The 13,391-nt window shown below is 48.3% G+C and overlaps 1 protein-coding gene across 1 annotated transcript in view; it reads right to left on the bottom strand.

Annotated features, from left to right (window-relative positions):
* LLGL1 (LLGL scribble cell polarity complex component 1) overlaps positions 1-13,391 on the bottom strand; it is a 128,296-nt gene that overhangs the window by 3,251 nt on the left and 111,654 nt on the right. Inside the window, 5 exon segments of the mRNA XM_060260682.1 lie at positions 3,007-3,086; positions 4,945-5,068; positions 5,945-6,042; positions 9,457-9,571; positions 12,039-12,303. Of these exon segments, the coding sequence (XP_060116665.1) occupies positions 3,008-3,086; positions 4,945-5,068; positions 5,945-6,042; positions 9,457-9,571; positions 12,039-12,303 (681 nt within the window). The 3' untranslated portion in view covers position 3,007.

Raw genomic sequence — 13,391 nt, 5'->3', positions numbered from 1 at the left:
ATTGTGGGAAGCCCGAATTTTGAGAACCCATTACGTGCAAACTGTGAATGAAGCATTAGCAAATGAGAGCAGAAGCCTTAGCACGGGGTAAGAGCTTTTTGGTTGACTCTTTTGTATGATTTAATGTGTATAATTTGGTGTTTGCATTACTGTGCGGTAATATCAGTTCCCAGTGATAATTGCGGCTGTGACGGAACGGCCCTGGTTTGCCTGCCAGACCCCGTTCCCCTTTTTGGAGGGAGCTATTTCTCCTCCGGCCACTTGGGCTCGCTGCCACCACCTGCTCCGTCTAGGGGTTCGGCTTGAGAGGAACAGGACTCCCAATCCCCCTCTCCAGCTCTGAGGCCAGGCCTCAAGGTCCTCTGCCACCCTGTACTTGGGTATCACAGAGACCACAGCACTTCTTCAGGGAACCCCTGGAGGATTGGCACCTTATCCAACGGCATGCCTTCCCCCTTTCCCCGGGGCCCCCTTCATAAAGCAGCGTGGTCTAAAGCGGTTGGGGATCTATGTGGTACAAAGTTTGACTGCCAGGATTCAAAACAGTAAAAATATTTAATTAGAAGAGAAAAAGAAAAGAAAGAAAAAAAACCAAAAGCAGTTGCATGTAAAAGTTTAGCACAGCACCCAAACAGCAACCAGAAGGACAAATAAAAGGTGGATTTAAATGTATCCTCCCCATAGTAGAAGTCTATATGAAACACGACAATAGCCGGAATCGTGTCGCCGCCGCACCGGTTGAATTGAGGACGGGCTGCCTTAAGAACATCGTTATACAGCATGTTTACACGGTATCACCTGTGTTTGGAAGTTATCAACTCAGCAAGGACTGGTACCATTTATTTCAAGCATCCAGGATTGGATTATTCTTTGATTTGCATGAACTATATCAGAATTGGGACTATTAATGTGAAGAAAGCATTGTGTGAATTGTCTGAAAAACGAATGACGAATATATGTAAATGAAGGCGTGTAAGCATAAGTTTTATTTCCTGTTTCCCACCTGGCGATCGGCAACCCTATTTTAATGCCAGTGGCTCACAAAGTAGAATTTTTGCACAGCAGACTCCGCAGCTTAGAGAGAGCATTGCTGACCCCTGCCTGTTTTTGGCTATTTCTCCAGGTGTTTCCTTAAAGCCTAGAACAGGGGTCTCCAACCAGATGCCCAGGGTGTCTTGCCCAGCAGGTCCACTGGAGATCTGATTGGCTGTGCAGAGTTTTCAAAAACTTGCTTCAGATACAGCTTCTACTACAGGGCAAAAATCTTCACTGTTATACTGTTAAAAATATGTTTGTTTTAAAAGGCATCTTGTTAAAAAGGGTTCCTCCCTGAGACACTGAAGAATTACTTAGAGCAGGGGTGTCCAACATGTGGCTGGGGGCCAAATTAGGCCCCCAGAGGGCTCCTATCAGGGCCCCCGAGCAACTGGCTCTTGTCTGCTTCCTTCTCCCTCTCTCTTGCTTCCTTCTGCATCACAGCTTGCTTTGCCAGGCTTGCTCAGTCGCACAGGAGCTACAGAGCAAAACCTCTATTTTCTCCATTGGTTGAGGCTCCCCTAGGGAGGGAGGGAAAGAGCCAGAACTTCCTTTGCCCAGTTCCCTGGATCCCATGGGAGAACTACAAAGAAAGCACCTTTAAGACCAACAAGTGCTAATGTTTTTTAAAAGGTAGTCCCCTGTGCAAGCACCAGTCGCTTCCGACTCTGGGGTGACGTCGCACATATTTTATTTTAAGGTTGCTGGTTTTTGGGTTGTTGTTTTTTTTTTTTTAAACCCTTTAGTTGTGTTTGTCTGTGTCCTTTAAAAAGTTTATATCTCTGCCACCTAATCTTAAATAGGTACACATATGGCCCGGTCCGAAATGGCCCGGCCCGGCCCAACAAGGTCACAGTTATGTCACATCCAGCCCTCATAACAAATGAGTTTGACACCCCTGTTTTAGATCTATGACTAACCTCAGTGCTTGACAACTCACCCCAAAGGTAACTGTGACCGAAATGACACGGAAAATAGACAACATTTATTACATCGAAGAACAAGTGAAAAAAGCAAAAAAAGTCCAGCGATCAGAAGTTCCATTCGTAATGATTCCGTAGAGCATTTGCCTCTAAGAAGAGAAGTTTTGAGATGACTGGCTTCCATAAGCTTATGTATGGGAACTATGTCTTAATTGATTGTTAGAAAATTACTTTGTAATCCCCTTGCCTGAAGAAATTTTGAAACAGGAAGTGGAATACTGGCTGCCCTGTTGGCATGGGATATATGAAATTGGAACTTGACTTGACTGGAATCTACAGAATCATTATGAATGGAACTTCTAACAATTGGACTGTTATTGCATTCTTCACCTGTTCTTCGATGTAATAAACATCTATTTTCCATGTAATTTCGGTCACAGTTACCTTAGTGGTGAAGTGTGCAGACTCTTATCTGGGAGAACCAGGTTTGATTCCCCACTCCTCCACTTGCACCTCCTAGCATGGCCTTGGGTCAGCCATAGCTCTGGCAGAGGCTGTCCTTGAAAGGGCAGCTGCTGTGAGAGCCCTCTCCAGCCCCACCCACCTCACAGGGTGTCTGCTGTGGGGGAGGAAAGTAAAGGAGATTGTGAGCCGCTCTGAGACTCTTCGGAGTGGAGGGCGGGATATAAATCCAATATCTTCTTCTTCTTCTTTGGGTTGGGTTGTCAAGTCTATACAGTGACCTCTCTCATTGTGATTTTAACCTCAACGCTTGACATTCTGTATTTTTTTCCACCTCCTGCGGCAGCCATTTTGTGGCTTGGCTTCACCTCCTGCGGCAGCCATTTTGTGGCTTGGCTTCACCTCCTGCGGCAGCCATTTTGTGGCTTGGCTTCACCTCCTGCAGCAGCCATTTTGTGGCTGCGGCCAACAGCTCATGTCCAAATTCCAAAAGTCCCCACAGCATCCACAAGTTTGGAAACCCCTCGCCTAGAGACTTGATTTCCATTCTTTAAAGAAAGCAGCGTGAAGAGTCTTAGGATCGTACCTCATTTAATCAGAATCCCCAGGGGTCGAGCTTCGTCCTCGGTCACGTTCCTCAGGTTTCTCTCTGCCTCCTCCGAGGGTCTAGAGGCGATAAAAATAAGATTTAAAAATTTGCCTCGCTGAAGCACAGGCTAGAAGGCCTCAACCACCGCTATAGCCAGAGAGCGAGCAGCAGACAACAAAATGTACCTGGGCCAACGCCACCGTTGGCCTTTTCCATGTAAAAACCGGGTGATGCTGAACATGAATGCTCCATTCAGCAATCACGGTGCACTGCTACCGATGGAGCACAGCGCTTTTTAAACCCCTTCTGTAGGGTTGCCAAGTCCAATTCAAGAAATATCTGGGGACTTTGGGGGTGGAGCCAGGAGACATTAGGGGTGGAGCCAAGATCAAGGCTGTGACAAGCATAATTGAACTCCAAAGGGAGTTCTGGCCATCACATTTAAAGGGACGGCACACCTTTTCAATGCCTTCCTTCCATAGGAAATAATGAAGGATAGGGGTACCTTCTTTTGGGGCTCATAGAATTGGACCCCCTGGTCCAATCTTTTTGAAACTTGGGGGGTATTTTGGGGCAAGGCACTAGATGCTATGCTGAAAATTTGGTGCCTCTGCCCCAAAAAACAGCTCCCCCAGAGCCCCAGATACCGGCAGATCAATTCTCCATGATTTTCTATGGGAATAAATCTCCATAGGGAATAATAAGAGTTCCCAGAAGACATTTCCCTCCCCTCCCCCCGCTTTCTGACGACCCTGAAGCTTCTAGGAGAGCTCTCTCAGCCCCACCCACCTCACAGGGTGTCTGTTGTGGGGGAGGAAGATATACGAGATTGTAAGCCACTCTGAGTCTCTGATTCAGAGAGAAGGGTGGGCTGTAAATCTGCAATCTTCTATTTTTTAAAAAAATTACTCCTCCCCTGAATTTGGGCTTCCTTTTTATGCACAGGGCTCCTCCTCCTCTGGGAGCCATTTTGTGGCCACACCCACCGCTCTTGTCAGAATTCCAAAGGGGCCCATGGTCTCAAAAAGGTTGAGGACCCCAGTACAGATTTACTGCTCCTCCAAAACTGCAGGCTTAGGGCATGTAACTTGCATTTTGAGAGCCAGTTTGGTGTCGTGGTGAAGTGTGCAGACTCTTATCTGAGAGAACCAGGTTTGGTTCCCCCATTCCTCCACTTACAGCTGCTGGAATGGCCTTCGGTCAGCCATAGCTCTCTTATCTGGGAGAACCGGGTTTGATTCCCCACTCCTCCACTTGCAGCTGCTGGAATGGCCTTGGGTCAGCCAGAGCTCTTTTATCTGGGAGAACCGGGTTTGATTCCCCACTCCTCCACTTGCAGCTGCTGGAATGGCCTTGGGTCAGCCAGAGCTCTCTTATCTGGCAGAACCGGGTTTGATTCCCCACTCCTCCACTTGCAGCTGCTGGAATGGCCTTGGGTCAGCCATAGCTCTCTTATCTGGGAGAACCGGGTTTGATTCCCCACTCCTCCACTTGCAGCTGCTGGAATGGCCTTGGGTCAGCCAGAGCTCTCTTGTCTGGGAGAACCGGGTTTGATTCCCTACTCCTCCACTTACAGCTGCTGGGATGGCCTTGGGTCAGCCAGAGCTTTCACAGGAGTTGTCCTTGAAAGGGCAGCTGCTGTGAGACCCCTCTCAGCCCCACGCACTTCGCAGGGTGTCTGTTGTGGGGGAAGGAGATAAAGGAGATTGTAAGCTGTTCTGAGTCTCTGATTCAGAGAGAAGGGCGGGGTATAAATTTGCAGTCTTCATCTTCTCTTTATGAACGCCACACAGCTTTATGGGTTGTCGAACCATAATCAAGATTATTTTTTTGCCACTGTGTGACACAGTGTTGGACTTGATGGGCCGTTGGCCTGATCCAACATGGCTTCTCTTATGTTCTTATGTTCAAGAGAAAAACAAAAGAGAGACTTACACCAAGTAGTCCTTCACTTCCTCTGCTGTAATCTCCCCAGTGGTATCCAAGGGGGTGTCTATGCTGTTATTCGGAGAGTCAACAGGTGTGGGGGAGAAAGATGCTTGGTGCTCATCCGGGGTCCCTGCAGATAAAAAAAATATGGCACAACCCTCAGGTCACCGCACCTCAAAAAAGATATTATAGCTTTGGAAAAAGTCCAGAAAAGGGCAACTAGGATGATTCAAGGACTGGAACACTTTCCCTTTCAAGAAAGGTTAAAGCGCTTGGGGCTCTTTAGCTTGGAGAAACGTCGACTGAGGGGTGACATGATGGAGGTTTACAAGATTATGCACGGGATGGAGAAAGTAATAATAATATAATAATAATACCTTTTATTTATATCCCGCCCTCCCCGCCGAAGTAGAGAAAGAAAGACTTTTCTCCCTTTCTCACAATACGAGAACTCGTGGACATTCAATGAAATCGCTGAGCAATCGGGTTAGAACGGATAAAAGGAAATCCTTCTTCACCCAAAGGGTGATTAACACGTGGAATTCACTGCCACAGGAGGTGGTGGCAGCTAAAAGCATAGCCAGCATCAAGAAGGCAGCGGATCAACATATGGAGCAGAGATCCATCAGTGGCTATTAGCCACAGTCTATTGTTGGAACTCTCTGTCTGGGGCAAGTGATGCTCTGTATTCTTGGTGATTGGGGGGGCCCAGTGGGAGGGCTTCTAGTGTCCTGGCCCCACTGGTGGACCTCCTGATGGCACCTGGGTTTTTTGGCCACTGTGTGACACAGAGTGTTGGACTGGATGGGCCATTGGCCTGATCCAACATGGCTTCTCTTTGATTCTTATTTTTATTTTTAAAGGAATGTGAGTCGCGAGGTTATTCTGAACACTGTAAGATTGCAGAAAGGGCAACAAAAGAGAAATTGGGGAAGGAGGGGAGAAGACAAGGGTGAAACTCTCTGATAGACGGTAATAAAAAAAAAAACCGAAGTAATTTGCTTACGATCGTTGCTGGTGGGAGAATGATTTGCTTCTGATCCTTGCAGGGCATGCGTCCCGTTGGCTTGGTTCAGTTTTGGCGTTGCGGTGAAATTACAATTCCTGCCCACAGAGAAGAAGGGAGAAAGACAGTCTCACTGCCGACCACCTCTGCCAGATTTCTCAGACGTGACTGCATTTTTTTTTAAAGTTTAAGGCAACTACAAATAAACCGGAACTCTGACCTAGACAGCTGAATTCCACAACCTGCGCGTATTTCGCAAACAATGCCCTTTCCAACAGGCACATAATTTAGTACGTTCCGTTCTCACTCGTCGTGGGGGGGGTGCTGGGTAAAAGACCTGCCTCCAAAGCCCAGCAAAATTTGATTCCCCCCCTCCACCACCACCACAGTTTCCAAGGGTTCATCTAACCACAATAAGCATTCAGACATGACACTACTTATTTGGAATTTTCAGGTTTACGACAGAGCGAAAAAGTGCCTGTGGAAAGTCATATGGACTAGACCAGGGGTGGCCAAACTGTGGCTCGGGAGCCACATGTGGCTCTTTCACACATTTTATGTGGCTCTCAAAGCCCCCAGCGCCCAGTCTCTGTAAATCACTTCTCCACTTAGGGGAGGGATGGTGGCTCAGTGGCAGAGCATCTGCTTGGTAAGCAGAAAGTCCCAGGTTCAATCCCTGGCATCTCCAACTAAAAAGGGTCCAAGCAAGTAGGCATGAAAAACCTCAGCTTGAGACCCTGGAGAGCAGGAGAGGGACGGTGGCTCAGTGGCAGAGCATCTGCTTGGGAAGCAGAAGGTCCCAGGTTCAATCCCCAGCATCTCCAACTCAAAACGGTCCATGCAAATAGGCGTGGAAAACCTCAGCTTGAGACCCTGGAGAGCCGCTGCCAGTCAGAGTAGACAAGACTGAATTTGATGGACCAAAGGGGGTCTGATTCAGTAGAAGGCAGCTTCATATGTTCTGTTATTAGGGGAGGGATGGTGGCTCAGTGGTAGAGCATCTGCTGGGTAAGCAGAAGGTCCCAGGTTCAATCCCCAGCATCTCCAACTAAAAAGAGTCCAGGCAAGTAGGCGTGAAAAACCTCAGCTTGAGACCCTGGAGAGCCGCTGCCAGTCTGAGTAGACAAGACTGACTTTGATGAACTACAAGGGTCTGATTCAGTAGAAGGCAGCTTCATATGTTCACATGTTCTCCAAGTCAAGCCAGCCGGTGGCTTTGAGAATGCATTTAAAGTTGCTTTCTTTCCACCTGTCCCTCCCCTTCCCATCTATTTGCTTCCCTCCCTCCTTCCCTGTCTTGCGGCTCTCGAACATCTGATGTTCATTCTATTTAGCTCTTATGTTTAAGCAAGTTTGGCCACAACTGGACTAGAAGCTTTTAAGGAAAGATTGTCTGGACTCCAATCCCATGACCAGGTTGTGTTCACAGAGAGTTCCAGTGTGCAAACAGTCTAGTTAGTATTTATGTGTCAATATTTAACAATTCGTACTTTTGTGACTCACTGCTCATTAGGGCTGCCAAGTCTGACTCAAGAAATATCTGGGGACTTCGGGGGTGGAGCCAGGAGAAAGGGGTGTGTGACAAGCACAACTGAACTCCAAAGGGAGGTTCTGGCCATCATGTTTAAAGGAACCGTGTGCCTTTTAAATGCCTTTCCCTCCATTTGGAATAATGAAGGATAGGGGTGCCTTATTTTGGGACTCATAGAATAGGACCCCCTGGTCCAATGTTTTTGAAACTTGGGGGTTGTTTTGAGGAGAGGCGCCAGATATTATGCTGAAAGTTTGGTGCCTCTATCTCAAGAAACAGCCCCCCTAGAGCCCCAGATACCCACAGATCAATTTTTCCATTATACCCTATGGGAATTGGTCTCCATAGGGAATATTTCCCTCCCCCCCCCCACAGCTTTCTGATGACCCTGAAGTGTGGGGAGGGCCTCCAAACGGGGGGATCTCCTGCCCCCACCTGGATAAGTGGAAAACGTCTCTCAGATGAAGGCACTTGAAACAGTATTACAGGCTTTACTGTTAGAGGCTGATGACTATCCACTATATATCAAACTTCTTTAAAGGATGGAAGTCTAAAGTAATGTCTTAAAATCAAAAACCTTTTTTCTGAAAAAGAAGAACTATCTGCAGTTGCAACACGGTTGACGCTGGCACTTTATTCGTCCCGCGGAGTCGGGGGAATCGTCTTCAAGCGTCTTAAGTCGGCAACGGGCATGATTAACTTCAAGCACTTTTGAAAATTTCTTCCCTGCACTTTATACCCGGTATTCATGAATTATCGACAATGTGCAATAATACGTGATGTTGCAGTTTAAAAATTCATTAATTATATTTTTGAAGTACTTTTGAAGTCATTTCCATGATCTATGCAGCATTTTTGTGTTGTTGTGTAACCCACCCGGGGACTGGCAGCCCAACTGCTCATGGAAACTCCTGCGGCGACACAAATTGTGTCAGCCTTTTCAGGTGCTCCTGGAATCTTGCTCTGTTCTACCGCTACAAATCCGACTACCCATCTTGATCTAGGGGTGTCAAGCTCATTTGTTATGAGGGCCAGATCTAACATAAATGAGACTTCGTTGGACTGGGCCATGTTGTGTTGGGCTGGGCCATGTCGGGCCAGGCCATGGGTGTACCTATTTCAGATTAGGTAGCAGAGATACAAGCTTTATACAGGACACAGACAAACACAATTAAATATATTTAAAAAAAAAAACTCAAAACATTAGCACTCATTGGTCCTAAAAGTGCCTTTTCTTTGTATTTCTCCCATGAGAGCCAGAGAACTGGGCAAAGGAAGTTCTGGCTCTTTCTTTCCTTCCCCAGGGGACTGTTGGGGGAGGATCCTCAGCCAACAGAAGGAAGAGAGGCTTGGCTCAGTAGCTCTGCTGTGCAATTGAAAGAGGCTATTAAAGCAAGCTCTGCCTCCCTCCTTCCTCCCCGAGGGAGGAGCCTCAGCCAAGGGAGGAAAGAAAGGCTTTGCTCTGTAGCTCTGCTGTGCAACTGAAAGAGGCTGTTAAAGCAAGCTCTGCCTCCCTCCTTCCTTCCCAAGGGAGGAGCCTCAGCCAAGGGAGGAAAGAGAGGCTTTGCTCTGTAGCTCCTGTGCAATTGAGCAAGCCTTGAAAAGAAAGCTGTGATGCAGAAGGAAGCAAGAGAGAGGAAGAAGGAAGCAGATGACAGCCAGTTGCTCAGGGCCTGATAGGAGCCCTCTGGGGGCCTGATTCGGCCCCTGGGCCACATGTTTGACACCCCCGACTAACATTTTGCACAGCATTTTCAGAGTTCAAAGCATGTCGAGATTACAACAGCCCTGTAAGGCAGACCAGCAACCTCATCCTTATACAAATCTGAACACGGGACCCACTGGGAGAAGAGCTTCTTCACGTGACCGGCCGCCACACTACACCAGCTGTCTGTTGGACAGCTGTTCTTACAAGAGAGTGGTCACCCCCACAAAGAAATGCTTATAGGCGATACGTAAGCGGGGGGCGGGGCTCTCTCACCCAAGGCAAGTGGTGTCATGGGCACGGTTCAAATCCAGCAGACAGAGAGCTTCTGTGATGTTCCTGGTGCTCAGAGAGAAACGCTCAAACTCAGACGGGGAGATCAGATAGAAGCCTGGGAGGAAAAAGAAAGGAATACAACTTCTTTTAAACAAACAAACAAACCCAGTAAGACTAACTGATGACGACGATGATATTGGATTTATGTCCCGCCCTCCACTCCGAATCTCAGAGACTCAGAGCAGCTTACAGTCTCCTTTATCTTCCTCCCCCACAACAGACGCCCTGTGAGGTAGGTGGGGCTGAGAGAGCTCTCACAGCAGCTGCCCTTTCAAGGACAACTCCTACAAGAGCTATGGCTGACCCAAGGCCATTCCAGCAGCTGCAAGTGAAGCAGTGGGGAATCAAACCCGATTCTCTCAGATAAGAGACCCATGGCTGACCCAAGGCCATTGCAGCAGGTGCAAGTGGAGGAGTGGGGAATCAAACCCAGTTCTCCCAGATAAGAGTCTGCGCACTTAACCACTACACCAAACTGGCTCGCTGCTTTCAACATGGTCTCTTTTTCAGAGAAATTTGAGAATCCATAAGCAAGGCAACTGTAAACAATTAATTTAGAGCTAGTCTGGTGTAGTGGATAAGTGTGCGGATTCTTATCTGGGAGAACTGGGTTTGATTCCCCCCTCCTCCACTTACACCTGCTGAAATGGCCTTGAGTAAGCCATAGCTCTCTTATCTGGGAGAACCGGGTTTGATTCCCCACTCCTCCACTTGCAGCTGCTGGAATGGCCTTGGGTCAGCCATAGCTCTTGTAGGAGTTGTCCTTGAAGGGCAGCTGCTGGGAGAACTCCCTCAGCCCCACCTGCCTCACAGGGCGTCTGTTGTGGAGGAAGAAGATATAAGAGATTGTCAGCCGCTCTGAGTCTCTGATTCAGAGAGAAGGGCGGGGTATAAATTTGCAGTCTTCTTTATTTTTTTGATTTATATCTCACCCTATCCCGCAAGCGGGCTCAGGGTGGCTTACAACATTAAAAACATTAGAACAACATTAAATAAACCACCTCCAAGCAAACCGATATCATAATTACTGGATTATCAGATTAGATCAAAAATTAGGATCCACGTCATTGGCTACCAGTCATAAAACCACATATAGGCTGGAAGCATTCAGCATAACTTGCGCATCTAGATAGAAAGGCGCTGGGGGAAGCGATAACTTCAGGGGACACCTGCTGGATCGATTAAAAACCTGGCAGAAGAGCTTCATCTTACAGGCCCTGTGGAACTTAGATAAGTCCTGCAGGGCCCGGATCTCCAGCGGGAGCTCACTCCACCAGGTAGGGGCCTGGATCGAAAAGGCCCTGGACCAAGGATCACGAGAAGATGTTGTGCAGCTGACCTCAAAGTCCGGGGAGGCTCATAAGGGGAGAGGCGGTCCCGAAGATATGCAGGCCCCGGGCCGTAAAGAAATCTCACTGAAATGCCAATAATTGGTCTTGAAGTAGCAATTCAGGCAAGACCTTATGTTGCTACTTGCATTTAGAATTTGTAACATTTCGATTCTCTTTTTTTTTTCAACAATCTAAATGCTGACTTCTAATTAGCAAGGTTCTATCATTTCTTTATTCTGTACAGTTTTATTATTTGCTATTTATCTTTTTGGGGGGGTTTGCAGATTTTGTATTCTTAACACAGTGCTTTTCAGTGATGAAGAAGATGATATTGGATTTATATCCCGCCCTCTACTCCAAAGAGTCTCAGAGTGGCCTACAATCTCCTTTCCCTTCCTTCCCCACAACAGACACCCTGTGAGGTGGGTGGGGCTGGAGAGGGCTCTCACAGCAGCTGCCCTTTCAAGGACAACCTCTGCCAGAGCTCTGGCTGACCCAAGGCCATTCCAGCAGGTGCATGTGGAGGAGTGGGGGAATCAAACCCGGTTCTCCCAGATAAGAGTCCGCACACTTAACCACTACACCAAAATGGCATATTCACCTTTTGATTTTAACTGCTTCAGCTAGGGTCATATAAGCTGAACAAACTGATGACTGTAAACAAAACAGTTATAAAAAGAATCCCTTAAAAGGCCACAATTTAAATCTCAATTAAGAGTGCAAATAAATCCAAACCAAATAAGTTAGAATAATGGAATCACAGAGTTGGAAGGGACCTCCAGGGTCATCCAGTCCAACCCCCTGCACAATGCAGGAAACTCACAAACCCCTCCCCCTAAATTCATAGGACCCTCATTGCTGTCAGATGGCCATCCAGTCTCTGTTTAGAAACCTCCAAGGAAGGAGAGCCCACCACCTCCCGAGGAAGTTAAATTCAGTCCTAAACGGAACTGTCTTTGACTACCTCCTGGAGACTGAAAACGAGGAGGGCCAGGCACCCCTCCCTGGGGAGTTTGTTCTACAATCATGGGGCTGCTGCTGAAAAGGCCCTGTCTCGTGTGCCCACCAGACAAGCCGGGACAGTCAGAAAGGCCTCTCCCTATATGGGAGAAGACAGTCCTTCAGATATCCGGTCCCATGCCCAGACGGTTCTCCCTGCCCAGGTCTTTCTCTGCCCCTTCGTAAACTCACCTTGCCCGTGTTTAGTAAACACGCAGGAGGCGATCCCGCTGATGTCTTCCTTCCGGATGCAATCGTAGTGTACTTGCGGCCGCAGCCCGGGCACGGTGAAGACGTGGATGTCCCCCAGGTTGGTGAGACATGCCAGGCAGTTCTCCGCATAGTCCTCGCACGCCGCACTGGCAAAGTTCACCAGGGCGACCTTCCGCACCCGGCAGCCTTCGTGAGCCGTCAGTTTGAACTTGGTTTTGGCACTGACTTTGGGGAGCGTGAACACCTGGGAGCCGGAGAGGGGAGGGGGTGTTGCGGTTAGACTGTCGGACCAGGATCTGGGAGACCCAGGTTCGAATCCACGCTTAGCTGTGGAAGCTCGCCAGATGGCCTTGGGCCAGTCACTGTTGAAATCTAGCCTACCTCACAGGGTGGCTGAACAAAGCGGGAGTCAAGTGGCACCTTTACGACCAACAAAGTTTTATTCAGAACGTAAGCTTTCGTGTTCAGAAAGCTTACGTTCTGAATAAAACTTTGTTGGTCTTAAAGGTGCCACTTGACTCCCGCTTTGTTCTACTGCTTCAGACCAACACGGCTGCCCGCTGGGATCTATCACGGGGTGGTTGTTATGATGATTAAATGGAAAAGATGATGATGAAGAAGATATTGGATTTATACTCCGCCCTTCACTCGGAATCTCAGAGTCTCAGAGCAGCTTACAATCTCCTTTATCTTCTTCATCCACACCCTGTGAGGTGGGTGGGGCTGAGAAAGCTCTCACAGCAGCTGCCCTTTCAAGGACAGAGTCTCAGAGCGGCTCACAATCTCCTTTTCCTTCCTCCTCCACAACAGACACCCTGCGAGGTAGATGGGAGATATTGGATTTATATCCCACCCTCCACTCCGAAGAGTCTCTGAGCGGCTCACAATCTCCTTTCCCTCCCTCCCCCACCACAGACACCCTGTGAGGTAGATGAAGATATTGGATTTATATCCCGCCCTCCACTCCAAAGAGTCTCAGAGCGGCTCACAATCTCCTTTCCCTTCCCCCCACCAACAGACACCCTGTGAGGTAGATGAAGATATTGGATTTATATCCTGCCCTCCACTCCGAAGAGTCTCAGAGCGGCTCACAATCTCCTTTCCCTTCCTCCCCCACAACAGACACCCTGTGAGGTGGGTGGGGCTGAGAGAGCTCTGACAGAAGATGCCCTTTCAAGGACAGCTCTGCGAGAGCAATGGCTGACCCAAGGCCATTCCAGCAGCTGCAAGTGGAGGAGTGGGGGGATCAAACCCGGCTCTCCCAGATAAGAGTCCGCACACTAAACCACGACACCAAACTACATCAAACCGGAAGGGAATACAATGCAAGCT

The sequence above is a fragment of the Heteronotia binoei genome, chromosome 20 (genome assembly GCF_032191835.1).
Source record: "Heteronotia binoei isolate CCM8104 ecotype False Entrance Well chromosome 20, APGP_CSIRO_Hbin_v1, whole genome shotgun sequence".
In the NCBI taxonomy this organism is placed as follows: Eukaryota; Metazoa; Chordata; class Lepidosauria; order Squamata; family Gekkonidae; genus Heteronotia; species Heteronotia binoei.
Note: the sequence above shows the minus strand (reverse complement) of the source record. Positions and strands in the feature narration are given on the sequence as shown.